Source organism: Sarcophilus harrisii, chromosome 2 (assembly GCF_902635505.1).
Source record: "Sarcophilus harrisii chromosome 2, mSarHar1.11, whole genome shotgun sequence".
NCBI lineage: Eukaryota > Metazoa > Chordata > Mammalia > Dasyuromorphia > Dasyuridae > Sarcophilus > Sarcophilus harrisii.
In genome coordinates, this window is record NC_045427.1 from 342,419,752 (window position 1) to 342,440,482 (window position 20,731).

The following is a 20,731-nucleotide window of genomic DNA, read 5'->3' on the forward strand; positions in this document are numbered from 1 at the left end:
CTCAGACTTTCCTGCCCAAGCCTTCTTGTTCCTCTTCCATTCAGTACTTTAATTTTTGAATGTCTTTTCTGATTTCTCTGTGGACACTCTCTATAGAGGATGACAGTATGGTAACTGGCAGTCATATGGTAGAGTTCAGCAGAAACAGATTTTGATATAAGTAGTCTTGAGGAAATTGATAGGAAATAGAAAGGAAGTGACTTGACCAGTGTCACATAGTAGATTAGTAACAGAGAGACTAGAATCAGCCCTCAACCTGAGAGTTCCACAAAAATGAAACTGAAAGGGATCAGTTCTTTCTCCACCACTAATTTGATTATGACACTGGCTTGGTCACAACCTTCCCAGACCTCATTTTCTTAATCTGTAAAATTAGGATATTAGATTTGATAATCTTATTTCTGGGATTGAAGTTAACCTGTCTGTGGAATGCACAAGCCATGAGAATGCCAGAAATCAGACCAGCTGTTCTGGCTCTTACAGAGATCATGAAAATCTAGAGAAAGACAGACAAAAAGATACTGGTGTACTTCCAAAGTGAAGTCATAAAAAGAAAAAGTAGTCCTTTATTATTATTAACTGGTAACCCTTAAATGCTTTCTAACCACATTGTTGCTAAGAAAACACAAAATAAAAACAAAAAGTAGATAAATCAATCAGTGTATGAAGGGACTATGTGAAAGTTGGGTTCAAGGAGAAACTTTAACATTCTCAGACAAACTGTTTCTCCTCCTCTCTGGGCAGGTGGCATATTGCTCCTGCAGATCCATTCCAATAACATCTTTGCTCCCATAGCTTCCCAGACACTGCCAGTCAATGAGCAGAATGAAGTGGGGGTTTTGTGCTAGGTCAGAATGATGAATTATTGCAAACTGAGTGCAGATTCCCAGAATGCTTGGGAAAATAAATAGCTTGTGCAAGCTGTGCACAGGCTAGGCAGGTGTGAGTACCTCACTAATGTGGGGAAATCACACCTATCAATAGTGTCTCCTATGTAAGAAATTGTGGAAGGATGCAAAAATAGAGGATTTATTTACTTGCTCTCCAAGAAAGTATAATTTTGTTGATTTGAGAAGATATACTTGTTTGAAAAGATAACTATAGTAGCAGAACTAGACACTGTGTAAAGGAGATAATTTCAGTTATGGGGAGCAGGCAGGAGGGCAGGGCATCAAATAAGGCTTAGTGTAGGAAGTAGTATTTGAGTGATACAAGATTTAGTTAGCATTGAGAAAGAAGGGAGGGCATTCCAGACAGGGAGGGTGGGCATGAACAAAGACAAGGGTGGTTGGAAAGTGCTTGGGATGGGTTTGACCAGAACAGAGAGAAGCAGAAAATTTAATACCACATAGTAAAGAGATCAAATGTCATTGCTGTATACTTTAAGGAGGTTTCCAGTTCTTTTCATTATATTGAAGTTCATTATTTGAGTTATTTTACAAAATATTTGATCTTTATTTATTGTGATAATATTCCTCTTGTAAAAATCAGAAGTATTAATTTTATGGTCTCGTTTTGGCTACCATTATTTTCATGTTACCCCTTATATATCATCCTCAAACTGATTTTTCCTCAGTCATTTTGGAAACTGCTCATGATAACCAGGCGGGGAGAAAGGGCCCTTGGCAGTACCTTACGGGCAAGCTTTTCTACTTTACGCTTTCCTCTCTCCTTTATTACACTTCCCTCCCCAACCGAAGTCACTTTCTTTACATGCAGCTAAAGGCCTCATTTTCATATTATTTGGCCGAATGGGAGAAGAGACGGATGGAGCAAGATATCTTTGAGTTGAGAGAGACTGCAGGAATGACTGCAGCAAGGAAGAAAACTATGCTTGTGCCTAGAACCTTGTTACTCCTGGACTCCTCCATAGAACAAATGGGTGCTCTGTGGGAGCACCGGGGATGCCCTCTCAGTGCAGATGCAGGAGCAGCTGGAGTGATGGCCGCGCACATGGTTTAGCAGGAGCCGCGGTTCCTAGGAGACCAAGTAGTGAGCCCCAGAGGGGGAGGGTAAAGGGGAGGAGGAGGAGTGGGTTGCCGCTTTTAGCAGCTGAAAGGGCTGCAGGGAGCTCTGGGTAAGACATTTTCTTCAGCTGCTGCTGCCGCCGCGGCCACTGGCGGCTCTGCAGTGTTAGCTGCTAGGAGAGAAGCAAAGGAGAAAGGAAGGAAGGTTGGAGGAAAGAGGATCCAATTGCAGCCATGCTGAATCACTGTCCCTGATTCTATCCCCTTCCAACCTGGACTTCCATTCTCATTCTCTCTCTTCACTGGCTGCCTGGGAACCGCGGGTGAAGAGGACTTGTAAGCCGGGCTGGCAGCCGGGTTTCGTGCCGGACCGGACGCCGCAATGGAGGGGGAAAGGTATGTGTATGTGTATGTATATGTACATGTATGTGTGTGTGTGTGTGTGTGTGTGTGTGTGGTGTGTGCGCGCGTGCGCGCGTTCTCGTGTGAGTGTATGAGCGCGGGTATGCACTGCAGTCTGTCTCCTTTGTATTTGCATTGGGGAAATTGATAGGATCGAATCAAACTGGACAGCCTATGCCGGATCCAGGCAAGCACTGATGCAAACCCAAGTTTCCCTAAAATTCCACTTGTCTCCTGAAATCTGGCCGGTGCACAGGCAGGCACCGATAGACGGACAGATCTCGACCTCATCCACACCCAACTCAGAGCGTGCGAGGAAGATAGATTTCTTGGTTGCAGTAAACCCGGGCTGTGGTGATGACGGGTTACCTAATCCGTGCTCATCCTAGGAGACATTTCCTTTCCCAGGCTCTGGGCTGGTTTGTGATTAGGGGTCGTGAGTCGAATTCCAGATGTTACAGTTGAGAAGGGCTGAGACTACACGCAGCTTAAGTCTTTCATTGCCTTTGAAATCGCTAGTGAAAGCCCAATAGAAGCAGGCATGCAATGCTTGTTGTGCCCTATCTGGAGTTGGTGTGTGCCTGCCGTCTGCTTGAGCACTCGTGTCTGTGTGCAAATTGTCGGTGGAAGGAAAGAAAATAGTCACCTCGTCTAGTGATCTGACCAGTTTCATTTTGGTTCCATATTTTTAAAATTCATGATGCAGAAAAGAATGTGTGCCACAGTGAATCCCAGAACCCCTTTCTTCAGACAAGGAACTGCACTAAAAATAGGAATTGTAACCAAGACCTGCTTGTACACACACAAATCACTAAAAACCCTATTACTTAACGATTTAATTTTATTTGTAAGTGAACATATCTGGCTTAGGGTGTGGATATATCAGTGAGAAGACCAAAATATCTTTCAGGTATGTTTTTTTTTTTAATTTATTTTTTAATGATGGTGGGTGGGAGAGAGTAAGATGAATGGGAGCAGTGATCTTTTGAAGTTTCACTTACATAAGCTAGCAAGGACTTTGCGTTTTTGTGAAGAAAAGCCTCCTAGGAGAGCCAGCAGTTCTTAGAAATAATAGTGAGTTGATGGACTAAATAAGAAGGAAGCTAGGCAATAAAAACCCAACAAAATGATAATAAGCATAACTGAGTCGAAGACTACCAAGAGGGGAGTCTCTGGAAGAACTCAAAAATCCATGGGTTCCCTCTGAACTCCTGTAACTCTGTGGGAATCCCAAGCTGCACCATTTTCTCTATAGTCACTAGGGTCTCCCAATTGTGGGAATATTGTTTCATTGCTGTGTCTCTGGTATAGTATCTGAAGAGACCCCCTCTGCACAGTATATTTTATTGCTGTAATCCTTACAGAAAGAAAACAGATTTTGTCCAGTATATGAAATACAAGTCAGAGATTGATTTTTATTTCTTGAAAAGATGGCAGCTTTCAAGGATTGATATCTCAAATTTTATGTCTCCCTGTTCTGTTGATAATAGGTATTCTATGTTGAGTTCTTTCTGAAAGACTTGTTATTAAAAATGTTGTCAGGAAGCCACAATTTTGGAGAATTGTTTTCCCAATCTGGTGGGGGATAAATGGAGTTTTGGAACTTCAAACATTTTCTTTCAGTCTTGTAAGAATCCTGCTATCAGCAACCAGAAACAGACTTTATTAAAGCCCTAGATGGAGGGACATGGTTGAGAATAAGAAGAGACCACTATGTATGTGTTTAAATTTCAGAGGCAGGGAGGTGAGGTCAGGCAGAGGTCAGACTCTTGGAAAGTAAGAAGTGATGCTCAGGGACTGGAGTTGTCTAGTGGGTCTTGGAGCAGAAGTAATAATAATAATATGAATGTATTTATATAGCTCCTTCACTGTATAATGTATAGAAGACTTTACATATATTATCTTATTTTAATCTCACAGCAACTTTGGGAAGTAAGTTGTTTTTAATCAGATGAGGAAAAAGTGATTTCATTAGGTGTTATATAGTTAAGGTTTTGGAGTGTGATTCACTCAGGTCTAATTCCAGATTATATCCTCCAGTCCTTATACCACATTTCCTCTCTGAGGGTATTAAATTTAAGGGACTGACATATTTATTCTGTATATATTTAAAATATGTACTCATTATCTCCCCAGATAGAAAAAAACCCCAGTAGGAACTGTTTCTATATGCAATTGTCAAGCACAAAACCTGACACATAGATAGTTAAGATATAGAGCTAAAAGTGACACCTCATGGCCCTTTATTTTAGATGAGGTTGTTTAGATGACTTGTTCAAAGTCACATAGTAATCATTAAAGATAATAATTGAAATTTGATCCTCTCATTAAGAAGTCAACATTTTTTAGTCTTCTCAAACAGCTTTTATTACTGGGCAAGTTTTCCTCAGGGCAGGGTATAATGCAAAGGCTAAAGCCAATACCATCATTACAGTTTTATCAACATTTTCCTAGCTGCTTGAATAATCAATCAATCAATTAACTAATTAATCATCAAAGGTTATAAATATTGAATTATTGGGAGGCTATGGGAAATCTAAAGAAGGGAAAATCTGTCTACCCTTACTCCCTTCTCCTGGAGCTCATGATCTAGTATTTCTCCTTACCTTTCCTTCCCACAACCTCACTTTAAGGAGATCAGGGTTTCTTCAGTCCTTGACTCCATTAATCATTGATTATTTAGGAGTCTTTTTATCCAAGGCACATTGCTTTCTTGCCTGCCTTTTGGACATTCCCCCATTCATAAGCACTTATATGAAAAGGCTGGGTTGCAAAGAGAAATTCAACCTGGCAGTTTTCTATTTTCACCCTTGCTGAACAGGCTTGAATAACTCCCTACTTCCTAAAATTAAAATTCCCCCATCATAATCTTGGAATCTATTTCCCTTTACAATCTAGGAGTCAGAAAGATTTATCTTCCTGAGTTCAAATCTGGCCTTAGACATTTACTAATTGTGTAACCCTGAACAAGTTAACCCAATTTATCTCACTTTCCTCATTTTTAAATGAACTGGAGAAGGAAATGGTAAACCCCTCCAGGATCTTTGCTAAGAAAACTCCAAATGGCATCACAAAGTGTTGGACATAACTGAAGCGATTAAATGACAAAAGACCTAGTTTACACTTTTCACTTTCTGTATTATTATCCCAGAATATAGCCACATTCTTTACTGGCTGTGCCTGATTCACTTGGAATGCTCACTCTTCTATCAGTTAAATAACATCTTTCAAAGTCCATCCCTAGTCCCTCTTTTTCCATTGGGCTTCACATATTTTACCAACTGATTTTGCTCTCCCTCTTTTCTGAAGTGTATTTGGAATCAGAAGCTAGGGTTGTTGAGGTACAGCTCACCCATTTTATAGAAGAAACTGAATTGAATATATAACCCATGATACTCACATACATAGTAATTAGCAAAACCAGCATTTATAAATCAGATCCTCTTGATTCCAAAAACCTGTGCACTTTCCTAGGCAACTTCCTGCCTTCATTAATTTTTAGTTCTCTGCACAAGAAAAAACCCCCAAACATTTATGAACCTTTCTTTGGTTGTCTTTAAATTAAAAAATTAAAATTACGAATTTAAAGTAAAAAAAAGTCCAAAGTTTTAAAATGTATGACTCTTTAATGCCCCAAGAATAATTTGTATTTTGATGGATTTTTTTCTCAGTCCTTCTACTTTCAGTCTATTTATCTCTGTTAACTCTTTGCTTCAGGGATTTGGAGAGAAATAATGGCCTTCTTAAGCCTGTCACTTAGTCATGTAAATCATCTGTAGTATAGACTACTAGAAGAGGCTAGAAGAGATGAATGTCACCCTGCTCTGAAGGTCAAATTAAATCCAACAGATCTTATTCCTGCTCATTGTAATTCCTTCCTCTTTTTCCTATCCTTCCCCTTATATTGAATACTCCTACCCTTACTCAGTTCAGATTGTTAAGAGATCTTTTATTCAACACATTTACACTTTCCCTTAATGTTTGCAAAACAACTTATATATATTATCTTATTTGACCCTTAAAATTGTACTGTGAGATTCCCATTTTATAGATAAGGAAACTGATGTTTAAAGAGACTTAAAAGACTCCCTCTTGTTTTTGTTTTCCACGTTTTCCTCTGAGAATTGTAATCAATCCATTGCCTCTGGGAAAAAAATTTTTTTATTCGTTTGATTGCCTTATTATTCACCTTCTCTGAGACTTTCATGATCAGAACCCTGTTCACTGATCATCACTCCCTTATGGTTTTTTTATTGGAATGTCAGCTCCTTAGTGGCAAGGACTGATTTGCTTTTGTTTCTGAATGCCCAGCATTTGCAGCAATGCTTATACATAGTAAGTGATAAATATGTTCATTCATTCATTCAGTCATGAATCATTCTGTTCCTATAGTTCAATCCAGAACTATAGCTCTGGAGTTGGAAAGGACCTTAATTGTCATTTAACATCTTAACAGGCTTAACATCTGTAAAATGAGGGTCCACACCTCCCTGTCCTTCCCCTGCCAAAAGGAAGAACTAAAGAAAATAGAAGTTAAATAATTTGCTGAAGTAATAAGTGAACCAAGATTTGAACTTGGGTCCCATGACTCCTTCAAAATGCCTTCAACTAGACGAAAATATTAAGAAAAGCATGTAATTTTCCGAATTCTGATTTCCTATCATGCTCAGCTTCTATTTTCAATATTCTAAATACTTCATGAAATATTTCTTATTTTTTATGCTGAATAAAGTAGCTTCAGAAGATGGAACAAGGTGGATATGTTTTCTACTTCACAAAAGAAAATGGATATTGACCAGGCAGAATTGAAGGGCTCTCAGGTACCAGGGTAACCACTTCTGTAGCTATAGAGTAAGTGTGTGGATATGGAGATCTGTAAGTAAATAGGCATTTGCTGTGGCAGCCTTGCTTGTTTCTAACTATTTGCAGTTATCTACATCAGCCATCTGACCTGGTGGAAAGAATGTAGGCTTATGTTCCCAATTTTCCAGGATTCTAGGAAAGAGCAGCTTTGGAAGAAATATATGATAATGTGAGAGATGTGGCCTATCATTTTTCTTTACACTTGGCTTTGTCTAGTACCTGATGATTCCTTTTCCCTGAAATTAGGGAACTGGGGTTTTAATTGTAAAATGCACTATGGGTCAGTTGATTTTTCTTCTTGGATTACCTCCTCCCCTTTCTCCCTTAGAGTTTTGCATTTGGATTTCTTATATGAGATCACTGTACAGGACATAAAGTACAATACAACCAACATGTGTTAGGTGACACAATAGGAGATAGGGACTTAGGCAATAGCATTAGTTGTAAGTGCTTTAAGTAGCTTGTAGTCTATATGCTAATGCTTGTGGAACTAACTTTATAAAATTCCACTTGAACATCTTTATGAAGTGCCTACTGTGTGAAAGTTACAGTGCCAGGCTTTGGGGAAGTATAAAGACCAAATAAAATATCATCTTTAACTTTAAAGAGTTTATATTTTTACTGAGTTTTGGGAGCATACAAATACAGATTAAGTAGATGCTGACTAATTTGTGCAGGGAAATAGCTCTGAGAATTAGGGGGATCAGAAAAGGCTTCCCATAGGGGGAGGTACCTGAGATGAGCCACAAAGGGAGGAGTTTGTTTTTTTTTCACATTTGACCCAGGAAATATTAGGTGTCTCTGTAAATCTGATGATGCTCATTAAAAAGGTGATGCTTCATGAATTCTTAGTCACATCTTCACTGCCAGGTAAAAGTACATACATGGAAACATCTAGGAGTTTGAGTAGAAAGGAGATCAAGACCCCTGAGATTAAGATAGACACTGGACGAGTGACTTGTCCAAAGTTAACCTGTAAGGGTCAGTAAGAGGCAGGATTTGAATCTGAGTTTTAAGAGGTCATCTAATTAGATTTCTTTCATTTTGTAGTTAAGAAACTAAGGCACAGAGAAATCCGATGACTTACTAAAGTCACAGTTGATAAATTGCAGCTCTGAGAGTAAACCTAGGTTTTCTCAGTAGTACCCACAATACTTTACAAATACAAATACAAAAGAATTGTTTTCATTTTTTATTATAAGAAACTTATTGTATTCATTCACAAATATTCAAGACATCTTAACACTACCTCAGATGTTACAGTTGGAACCATTTGTTTAAAGAAAAAAAAAAGAATATATTATCTGAAGCTGATATGTGCTTCAACCATGATGATTAAAACCAAACTTTTCATTTTGGAAATACTTGGCTAAAAAAGTTTTCAAGGGAAAAAATAAAACCAAGTAAAGAAAAACTTTCCTTCTGCCCAGTGCCCAGATTTTTATGCCTTAGGATTTAATAGATTTTGGCTTGCCTAATTTTGGATGGCTAAAATATGCCCAAATAAAAAGATTTTTTGGGGAAAGTTTTCTAAAGCTGATTTCTTGTTTGATGACGTATTTCTATTGTAGATCTGATACCAGAATTTTGGTTTCCAGTGAATTCTAAAACTAGGTTAAATTGACCTGAACTGGCGTGTGGTATCTAGAAAAATGCTTGATTACGGATGGAAGCTTTTTTTTGGAGCAAGAAAATGAGAAAGCTTACCAGTTGAGGCTCGAAGTTGAGAAGAGGAAGAAGTTGTATGGATATATGTCGGTCTCTATATTTTATATCTATATACAGAGGGACAAGAGATAGAGAGAGAGGAAGGAAGGAAGAGAGGAAGTGAAGGGAAAGAAGGGAAAGAGGAGAGAGAGAGAGAGAGAGAGAGAGAGGAAGGGAGGAAAGGAGAGAGAGAGGGAGGAAGGGAGGAAAGGAGAGAGAGAGAGACAAAGAAGAAGGAGGAGGAGGAGGAGGAGAAAAAAGAGAAGGAAGAGAAGAAGGAGAAGGAGAGAGAAATTGAGGCTCTAATAAAGAGGAACTATCTAACAAGTAGAACAGTGGCTTGGAATATTAGAAGGTAATGGATTTCCCTTCACTGGAGGTCTTCAAGCAAAGATTGGGATATTTTGTTGAGGGGATTTTTATTTAGGTACTTGTTGAAGTAAATAGCTTTTTAGCTCTGAGATTCTGTGATTCTATAACAGTACTTCTCTTGTAAAGTAGAATTTATTTAGAAAAATTTTCCCTAGAATTTGAATGAAAAAGTGCATCGTACAGTTTGGTACTATGATTTGCAGGAATGCTTTTTCTTAAATTTGTTTATAAGGGGAAGAATTTAGAGATGGCAAGTTTTTGGATGAATAGTGCTTACCATGATGGTTAAATGTATGTATTTATTCTTTCCACTAACAAATATTAAATACTACATGCACAGCTTTTTTGTCCCTGGGAGAGACATACAAAATGAGACTAGACATTTGGTTCCATGGTACTTGCTCTCAAAGAGCTAACAATGGATGGTCAAAGCCTAGAATGTTTTCCTTTGTTTCTATCTTCTGAATTTGTTTCTATCCCTGATTTCCTTAAGTCCAACTAAAATCCCATCTTTTAAGGAAGCCTTTCCCAACCTGTCTTAATTTGAATATATTTGTTTGCTGTCTAATTAATTCATTGATATTTGAGAGCAAGTATTTTCTTTTACTTTTTTGTATTGCTACAGTTAACACAATCTACCTCATGGTAGACATTTAATAGTTGTTTATTGATTAACTAAAACACCAATAGAGGTGACTATAATGCAATGTTCTCTGGGTTTGGTTTTCTTGGGGTCTCTGGGAGCAGCCTTCATTTCAGTTCAGTAATCACAATACTGGTAGCCAGGTGTAACACCTAACACCTAGCTAGGAGTAACACCTAGCTAGGAGTAGCTAGGTGTTAAAGTCCAAATCCTTTATTATCTCCTTCTTGGGGCTGGGCAGCTTTCTGGAGACCTTTTCAGACTGGCCTTGGTCTCAGTGGAGAACTGCAGGAGGAGAGCCTGCCACCAAGGTGGTGTGAGATGGAATGAATGAATCTGAGTCCAAGGGCTTGTGCTTCAGCCTCCAGTCCATTTGTCTTCTCTAGATCTCCATTTGAGTCTGGTTGGGTTTGTCCGAGTTTATATGCTGTTATCATAGGTGTGAATCTTGTAGAACTATATTAAGTACTAAGTGCATATACTGAACTAGAGAACGATTAAGCACCATGCTAAACTAGATTGTCTCATCAATTCCACTGACTTAATACCTTGTAAGAATCCTTGTTTCAAGTTCAGAGTTCTGGCACATAACACTATAATATAAACTATTAAATGTTAAATGCTTTATTGAAGTGAAAAAATGTGCTATGGGATGTTTGGGAATATCATTATTGCTTGGGGAGGATAAAGAGGAATATGGGAAAGACTTACTGGGAGAGTCACTTTAATTCTAAACAATAAAAATACTTTTAAACAATTTAATTGTTTAGAATAATAACTAACATTTATATAATGCTTTGAGGTTTTTAACTGTGGGAGGTAAGTAGTATACGTAATATCCCTATCAGTTTTGCAGATGAAGAATTAAGCCTCAGAGAACTGAAGTGACTTGAAGGATAATTTAGGGGTATTTTAGGGGTTTAGAATGGATGAAGGAAGAAATCATAGCATGGAAGTGGTAAAGTGTAAGGCATTACACCTAATGATCAAATGATAGGAATGGCAGGAGATCAAGCTGGAAAGAACAGCTTGATGCCTGATTGTGGTGGGCCTTGTGTACTTAAAGAGTATTGTCCAAATCATCACAGGAATCAGGAAGGCTTTTACAGATTGGATATGATAAGATGGAAGTGTTAGTTTTTGTAGTGTTAGTCTGTGGCAGTGTGCAAGAGATTAGAGGCAGGAAAAATTTGTCATGGTATCTTGGGCAAATGAAATGGACGATCAAGATCCTTGATGCCTATAGAATGATGAAGGAGAGACAATGGGCCTATGTTTGGTGAAAGGATCCTGGAAAGGATCCTTCTCTACCAGTGAAGGTTGGCACTTTCTTTGAAACATAGGGAATTAGTTGCTTACAGCACTGAGAAGTTAGCCAAGGACCCAGAGAAAGTTTGGGTCAGAATTTGGACTTGAATCCAGGTGGTACTAATTCAGAGATCAGCTCACTACTGTGTCATGCTGCCTGTGAAGCATAGAGGCAAAAAAGTCAATTAAAAATTTAAATTTAGAGATAAAATTTTTAAAATTAAATGGTAAATTAAAAAATTATGCTCAGTACCATTTTTATATTGAGCTTATATTTTTTTTTTATTGAGTTTTGAGTTTTATCTTGGTTTGTTGTATTCCAACTCTTTGAAAACTGCTACTATATGCCTAGTAGACAGTTAGGTATTACAGTGGATAGAGCATTGAATCTGAAGTCAGGAAAACTCTTCTTTCTGAGTTCAAATCTGTCCTCAGACATTTACTAGCTGTGTGGACTTGGGCAAATTATTTAATCCTGCTTGCCTCAGTTTCTTCATCTGTAAAATAAGCTGGAGGAAAAATTGGCAAATCACTTTTAAGATTGCTAAGAAAGTTCCAAATGGGGTCAAGAAGACTACATCCACAACAACTAGTGACTCTTATAGGGAGGTAGTTTAAAAAAAAAAAAAGAAGCAGGTTGATTAGTTGGTAGAGTTGGATTCTCCTCCCACTCATTGATCCAGGTAACCAAGTCATTTTCTACCATTCTAAACTTCACTTTCCTTGTCTGAAAGTGGATATCACAGGACCTATCCTTTCTCCCTTCTTCTCCTATGGATCAATTATGAGGATCAAGTAATAAGGATGTAAAAACACTCTGAAAAGCACATATAAATATATAAGTGAAAGCAATGCTTATGCTCAATGGGAATTAACTGTATTTGGTGGGGATGTGCTCTTACATCTATTTAGTCCAGTTCCCTTTTTTTTTTTTTTATTTTGAATGAAGCAAAGCCAAGAAGTGATTGGGATACTCTTTTGATTGTTGCTTGTGTGTGAAACTGAGTGCCTTAGTTAGAGTGAATTTCTGTTTTATATACAAAATATAGTTGTACGAGTGCTGGGTTTGGAGTTAAAAGAGCTGGGTTTAAATTAAGAGACTTGCTGCTTATATAATTAAGGAACTCTTTTACTTTTTTTTTTTTTTTTTTTTTTTTTTTTTTTGGCAAAGCAATTGAGATTAAGTGACTTGCCTGGAATTGCACAGTTAGTGTTAAGTATATGAGGCCACATTTGAACTCAGGTCCTCCTGACTTTAGGGCTGGTTGGTACTCATTCCACTGCTCTGTGTAGCTGCCCTAACCCAGAAACCCTTAATCATGAGTCCAAGGTCTCATGCATGATTTCAGTAAGTCCTTAGCCAAGGAAAAAAATGTCTTGATTTTCACCAACTTTTAATTGAAATTTAGCATTTGCTTCAATTGTTTAAAAATGTTAATTCTAAGAAGATGTCCCTGAGGCCAAAAAGGTTAAGAATTCTCAGTTTAGTTCAAGCCTCCATTTTCTAGATAAGGAAACTGAGGCCTATTAAAATTTAAGTGCTCACAATTACACAGCTAGTAAAGATCTAAGATGGTATTTATACACAGCCCTTGCTGAGTTTGAGTTCAGCATTCTGCTTATTAACAGCAGTGGGTGACAGAGCTAGGATTCAAATTTAGATTCTTTGAATCTGTTTCTAGGGCTTTTCTTTCTCTCTTCCATATTTTGGAATCTTTTCCTCTGTGATAGGATCTCATGTAGGATTCCATGGACATTGATTTAGAACTCAGGTATGAGTTCAAATTTGAACTTCTGTCTCCAAGTTCATTTCTTTTTTCTGTGATTCAGTTTTTGAACTCTCACTTGAGTGTTCTGTGCTTTTTGATTTTCGGTGAAAACAATCCATGTGTGTGACCCTTCTCCTTGCTTCCTTTTATAGCATAAAGTCAAGTTCCCAATCCCTGGTGGAATGTGAGGATGAAGAGAAGGACCAGAGGACAATTACAATTAATCCTGCCCACATGGGAAAGGCATTCAAGGTTATGAATGAACTACGGAGGTACTTCTTCCATTTCACATGTACTTTTGTCAAGGAAACTTGTCCCCCTGGAGTTTCTTGAATGAATACCAATAGGCCTGCCATTTTCATTTTCATGGTTCTTGTTTAAGAGTTCAAGGCAAGGGGAGTTAGGACAGCAACCCTGTGCTATACCTTTTCCTGCCTACTCTAGGAAATCATCTTGGTTTGACTTTATTCCCCATTTCAAATTTATAGAGAACAAAGCTTGTGTAAATTGAAAAAGCTCCCTCTCCTCTCCTCTTTCTCTCTGAAGAGTATATTACCTTAGAACCAAATACCATAAAAAGATTATGAGTACAGCAGGTCTGTTCATAAATTTCATTTTCAATCAAGCTAATTGCTTGAAGACTAATTATAGAATGACTGGAACTTCTACCCACGATTGCAGATTAAAGATTCTGAATGCTGATATACATGTTCTCATACTCAGATGGAGCTTGTTCCTCAGACTGAGTTTAGACTTAGTTTGAAAAGAGCCTTAAAATTATCTATGTATATGTTTTGAAAATAAAAATACTTTAATAAAAAAAAGAAAAAATAAATCTGCAGAAGTTTAAGAATAAGATTTACCTTCATTCCTGAATAAAGCATACATTCTTCCTTGAGCAAGGGAGGGCATGGTTGGGCATATATTTCCTTTTCATGGGATGGATGTATCTGTTCTTTTCTTTGCTTAAGAACAAGAGAGTCAGAGGGCATAGCATATCTGCTTAGCTTTTTGTGAACAAAGAAAAAAAAATTTTTTTTGCTCTGCCCAAATGTATTAATGTAAGCTTTCAGTTTGTCCTCCTAGCTTCCTTGCTTTTCCTTTCTGTGCAGGGTCTAGGGTTGAAGAGAAACTTTGAAAATTCATTTAGAATAAGTTTCTTCTCTTATTCTTACTATCCAAGTTTAGTAAAGACATTTCCTCAGCCAAATCTCCTTCACTGGTCAGATTTTTCTGGTTGGATTTTTTTTAAATTTTTTATTTAATAGCCTTTTATATACAGGTTATATGCATGGGTAACTTTACAGCATTAACAATTGCCAAACCTCTTGTTCCAATTTTTCACCTCTTACCCCTCCCCCTCCCCCAGATGGCAGTATAACCAGTAGATGTTAAATATATTAAAATATAAATTAGATACACAATAAGTATACCTGACCAAAACGTTATTTTGCTGTAAAAAAAGTCAATCAAATATTGTACAATTACTTGTGAAAAATAAAAAAAATCGGTGGGCAAAAAATATAGGGATTGGAAGTCAATGTAATGGTTTTTAGTTCTCCCAGGTTCTTTCTCTGGGGGCTTTAGTTCATTCTGCTCCATTGGAAATGATTTGGTTGATCTCATTGCGGGATGGCCAGGTCCATCAAACTGGTCATCATATAATTTTTTGGAAGTATATAATGATCTCCTGGTCCTGCTCATTTTACTCAGCATCGTTATTAAGTCTTTCCAGGTTTCGAAATCATCCTGTTGGTCATTTCTTGAAAATAATATTCCAATTTCATATACCACAATTTATTCAATTCTCAACTGATGGACTCCTCAGTTTCCAGTTTCAACCACTTCAAAAGGGCTTAAAACATTGTCAATACAGGTCCCTTTCCTTCTTTATAATCTCTTTGGGATATAAGCCAGTAAAGTAACACTGCGGTCAAAGGGTATGCACAGTTTGATAACTTTTTAGCATAGTTCCAAACTACTCTCAGAATGGTTGGATTTTCCAAACTCCACCAACAATGCATCAATGTCCCCATTTTCCCGTCCCCTCAACAATCATCATTATTTTTTCCTGTCTCAGCCAATCGACAGGTGTGTATGGTATCTCAGAGTTGTCTTAATTTGCATTTCTCTGATTAATAATGACTTGGGCATCTTTTCTTATGATAGAAATAGTTTTAATTTCTTCATCGGGTGTCTTTCATATCCTTTGACCATTTTCAATTGGAGAATGGCTTGTTTTTTATAAATTAGGGTTAATTCTCTATATATTTTGGAAATGGGCCTTTATCAGAACCTTTGACTGAAAAATTTTCCCAGTTTTTGCTTCCCTTCTAATCTTGTCTGCATTAGTTTTTTTTTACAAAAACTTTTCAGTTTGGTATAGTCGAAATTTTCTTTTTTGATTAAGTCTCTAGTTCTTCTTTGGTCATAAATTCCTTCCCCTTCCACAGGTCTGGGAGGTAAAACCTTGTTCTCTAATTTATTAATAATTTCATTCTTTATCCTGGTCATGAACCCATTTTGCCTTATCTTGGTGTCGGTTTAAGTGTGGATTGCCTAGTTTTACCAATTAGTTTCCAATTTTCCCACAGTAAAGGTTTATAGTTGTTACTGTTTTGTCCCTTGGACTAATCTAGTCCACTGATCAATAATCTATTCTAGCCAATACCAAATGGTTTTGGTAACTGCTGCTCTATAATATAATTTTAGATCTGGTACAGCTAAGCCACCTTCATTTGATTTTTTTTTCATTAATTCTCTTGAAATTCTTGACCTTTTTTTTTCCATATGATTTTTTTTTTTTTTCTGGTATTAAAATAGTTTTTTGGGTCTGATTGGCATGGCTAAATAAATGATTAGTTTAGGTAATATTGTCATCTTTATTATTTTTGCCCTATCCAAGAGCATTTAATATTTTCAATTGGTTGATCAGACTTAATTTGTGTGAAAAGTGGTCTGTTATTTTGCTCATAAAGTTTCTGATTTTCCCTTGGCAGATGATTCCAAATATTTTTATAATAGTATTACTTTAAATGGAATTTTTCTTTGTAACTCTGACTGTTGGATTTTTTTAGTGATATATAAGAATGCTGATGACTTATGTGGTTTATTTTATAAACAGCAACTTTGGTAAAGTTTGGTTATTTCTAATAACTTTTAGTAGAATCTCTGGGGTTCTCTAAGTATACCATCATGTCATCTGCAAAGAATGATAATTTGGTTTCCTTATTCATTGCCTATTCTTATTCCTTTAATCTCTTTCTCAGCTCTTATTGCCAAAGCTAGCGTTTCTAATACAAATTATTAAATAATGCGGTGATAGTGGGCAACCTTGTTTCCTCAGTCTTATGGGGTGGTTGCAGTTTGTCTCCATTACATATTATGCTTACTCTGGTTTAAATAGATGCTGCTGATTATTTAAGGAAAAGTCCATTTATTCCTATACTTTCAAGTGTTTTTAATAGGAATGGATGTTGGATTTTGTCAAATGCTTTTTCTGCATCTATTGAGATGATCATATGGTTTTTGTTAATTTGGTTATTAATATGGCCAATTATATTGATAAAAACTGTCCATTTTTAAAAAACTGTCTTTTATAATTAAATACTTGTATTTAATTTTATAATTACATTATTATATAATATTATATAATATATTTATTATATTATATATTTATATATTATATAATATATTTATAATATATTATATTTATATTAATACATTAATATAAATATACTATATTAGATTTATAATACATATTTATATTATATATAAATTATTGTATATTATAATATAATATAAAATTATATAATTTTATAATTTATAATTAATACTTGTATTTAATTAAATATAATAAATAATTAAAACTGTCTTTTATAAAGCTCAGCTAAATTAATTCAAGGCACTGAAAAGGCAAATATTTTCATATTCTCCTTATCTAGAGATAGAATAGAAACAATCCTTAATATTTATAACCCAAAGAGGCCATTCTCTAGGCAATTGAGTAGGAGAAAGAACAAAAAAAAAAAAAAAGAAAAAAAAAAAAAAAAAGGACAAAGAAGTCCAGGCTGAAGAGTTCCCATAATTTCCATCTTCGTTTACTTTTCTTAAATCAGTCAACATCCTCCATTTTCCAGATTTTTTTTTTTTTTTTTTAATAAATTGAAATCCAAGGACTTAGAGAAGGTTATAAGTTTCCTTGGTCAAGTTGCTCCTGTACTATCTAATAAGGCCTGAATTTTTTCACTTGTTAAGGGCCACTATTCCACCCACACTGGTGTATTCCATTGAATGGGAACAGGTGAGAGGGCAGGCAGGCCTTCAACAGCAGCCCTGTCTAAAAAGCCAAAGTACTCAATTGTAATCCTAACTGTTGTAAGATGTCTCTTCATAGATTGATGGGGATTTTTTCAACTATAAAAGGAGTAAAAACTCCTGTTTCACCTTCAGATATCCATCTTAAAAGGGTAGCACTAAGTTCAGCTGCTATTGACCGTCCTATGCCAGACATATGGGTGTCTGCCTTAATCTTTGGCCAGTGACTGGGGCAATTTGCATCTCTAATGACTGTATGATCTGCACCAGTGTCTACCACTGTGACACTGTTTTGTAAGCACTCTCAGGAGGTGAAATGGTCAAGCCTACTGTGCCTGGAGACAAAGGATATATAGGCCGGACAGGGATAGATTTTGGCTTTCTAGGGGATATCTCAGTAGTCCCAGCTGCATACAACTCTATTCTCCCCAATTGTAATCTCTTTCCCCTATCAGATTGCTTCTCAACTGATTGATCATTTTGGAGTACTGAACTTCCAAAGACTCTCTGCGTGTAACATTGGCTGCCATCATGCTCCATGTTTTTTTGGTGGGGCTCTGGAGCTGAGCCCCCCTTTTTGTTTCCCTGAGTCAATCTACATTCTGATGCCCAGTGGAAGCCTTTGTTACATTTTGGACATAGGGTTTTGGGTTTTGGGTCTTGTTCTCCTACTCTATTTTAAATGCCAACATTGAGCTTTCAAATGCCCTACTTTACTACATTGAAAGCATTGACAAGTCTCTCTGGAAGTCCCTTGGTAAAAGGCACCCTGTCTTCCCATGTTTAGATCTTGAAAAGTCTGCATCATAACCTGGGTATAATAGGTATTTGTGCCCACTGTGGCACAGCATCTTATGATCTCTAAAGGAGCATCTTTGTGTAGTCCTAGTATACTTCTTCTACAAACCTCATTAACATTTTCTCTAGTAAGCTGTCTTATAATTTCTGTTGCTGCATTTTCACTAATAGTTTGTATGACAGCTGTCTGCAGACATCCCATGAAATCAGCAAAGGGTTTATTTGGACCTTGCACTATTTTCGTGAAGGCTTCCCCTCTATCTTGTCTCCCTGGGAAGGTGCATACTTTGACAGCAGTGGAAGCACTTTGCTCCTATGTTGCTACAGGGTAATTAATCTGTGCTAAAGTGTCTGCATAAGGACCTAAAACTGCTAGTTGATCAAAGGTGACTGGTATATTAAGTCCAGGTTGCCTATGTCAATGGGCTTGTATTCTACAGAGTTCACTATACTCAGAAAGCCACAAGTTTTGTCCAGATTCTAAACATGTTTTTGCTATAGATTTCTGATCACTAGAGGTTAAAATTTCATAAGCCAAATTCTCTAATATCATCTTAACATAAGATGATGTAGACCCATAAAGAGTGCAGGCCTTTTTCAGATCTTTGATAATTTCCAGATTATAAGGAGTGTACCTTCTTCTTTCTTGACCTGAAGAGTCAAACTCTTTAATCACAGGGTATACTTCTATTCTCAAATCAGATGTCCATCCTCTAACTTTAGTGCCTTTTGCAATCGTGTCATAGAGGGTGGACAAAACTGCTTCATGGGTGGTGCTGTTGGTGTCACTGCCCCTCTCATTCCTCTTCCTCTGCCCAAGAAGTGAAATTGAGGGAGGATGGTCAGGAGATGTAGAGTGGCCTAAGGGCACCTGTTGGGGCATAGGTGGAAATGAAACATATTAAACTCATTAAAAATTTTCCTTATTTTAGAACTTCTGGGCTCCATTAAAGCCAATTTTATTATATGGTACATAAGTAATGTTTCCTCAGGAATTGAATCAGTACCATTAGCTTCATAATATTCAATTAGTTGCTCTCCCACTAGTTTCCACATATCTGCCTCTAATTTTTCTTCCTTAGAGAGCCAAGGAGACATGCACTCTAATATAGTTAAGAGCCCAGTGATCTGCTTCGAAGTTACCAACAAACCTTGCTTCTTTATTAACTTAACTATGCATGCTACACACTTCCCTCAAGGTGGGGAAGGCTCTTTTCTTAGTATTTGCCCCATTTCCGCTGAAAATGAAAGTGATTAGTTTAGTTCTTACCAAAGTTTCCTGGTTGTCTATTTTTGTACTCACCCTATTTCTGGGTCACAGGGACTTCTCAATGATTAGGTCAGTTGAACTGCTGAGTGTAGGTCTTTGCTTCCAGAGTCTCAAAATGTAGTGTGCTTCTTTCAGTGCCCCACGTTTGGATGCCAAATTGTAATGTCTGGCTAGCTTTCTGGAGGATCTCTGGACGGGTATTGGTCTTAGTAGGAGAGTCACCATTAGGATGGTCAGGGATAGAGTCTGGATTCTGGAGTCTGGAGTCTGAGCTCAAGCTCACACATACAATTACGTCACTATAGCACACTGAGCATGTGCCAATTGTAGAACCATTACATCACACTAAGTACCAAGTATATGTGAACTAAAGAACCTTATCTCATCAATCATACTGAGTAAACACCCTGCTGTAAGTATCTTTGCTTCAAGTATACTTTTCTCAGAGCTCCGGTCTTCTACATATGCATCTTGCCCTCTGAGCTTATAGTATATAAAATGTTTTATCCTTGTTCTTCAGATACCATTTACTTCCTTCAACCTGTGGGATTTGACTAGATTAGTTATATATGACTCTATTTGCTTTGTACAGTTTTTTCCTTATTTTTGTGATGATTTGAGATAAGGAAAGTACAGATAGTTGAAATCCATTGTGACATCAACCACCTAATTTTCACCAAACAAAGATGGATTAGCTTGCTATCTTTCCCTTGTTTTGTTCTTTAAGCACACTGTTAAGGGTGTTTTGTTATCTTACCTCTCTCACAGTTTTTCTTTCTCTTCTCATAGAATATCAAGGTTGGAAGAGACCTCAGAAGCCATACAATCCATATGGAGAAATTTTTTCTTCAACATCCCTATCAATTATCTGAAGACATCTGATGACCCCAAATTCAGCTCCCTCCATTTTTGGATTGTTTTAATTGTTAGGGGAACTTCTTTTCTTTTATTTAGTTTTCCTTATTTTGATCCTAAATCTGTCTCTTTGTAATTTCCATTCAACTTCCTGTGTCAAATTTTTTTATATCATGTCTAGAGAAAGAAAACTAAGTTTGGAAGTTATGATAGGAGCAATATCTTAATTCTTCATTCTATACAATTTAGGCTAGTTTTTGTTTAAATGGTAGTGGTATCATTATGGAAACTGTTGGTTCAGAAAACCGAAGGCTTAGGTTGTTAAGATCTCTTCTCTCTTACCTAAGTACAACAAAGCCATGAGGAACTTTTATGATGCTGGTAGGTCATAGAGGGAGAACTCCAACAAAGGAGTTTTACTCAGCTGAATCATCTGGGAGATATTGACAGCTGAGGACAT

At 36.9% G+C, this 20,731-nt stretch overlaps 1 protein-coding gene across 1 annotated transcript in view; it reads left to right on the top strand.

Moving 5' to 3' along the window:
- The first annotated feature begins 1,708 nt into the window (after positions 1 to 1,708).
- Positions 1,709 to 20,731, top strand: part of KLHL3 (kelch like family member 3) — a 175,258-nt gene continuing 156,235 nt past the window's right edge. The window contains exons 1-2 of the mRNA XM_031953008.1: positions 1,709 to 2,363; positions 13,184 to 13,303. Coding sequence (XP_031808868.1) covers positions 2,350 to 2,363; positions 13,184 to 13,303 — 134 coding nt within the window. The 5' untranslated portion in view covers positions 1,709 to 2,349. The remainder of the gene's footprint in view (positions 2,364 to 13,183; positions 13,304 to 20,731) is intronic.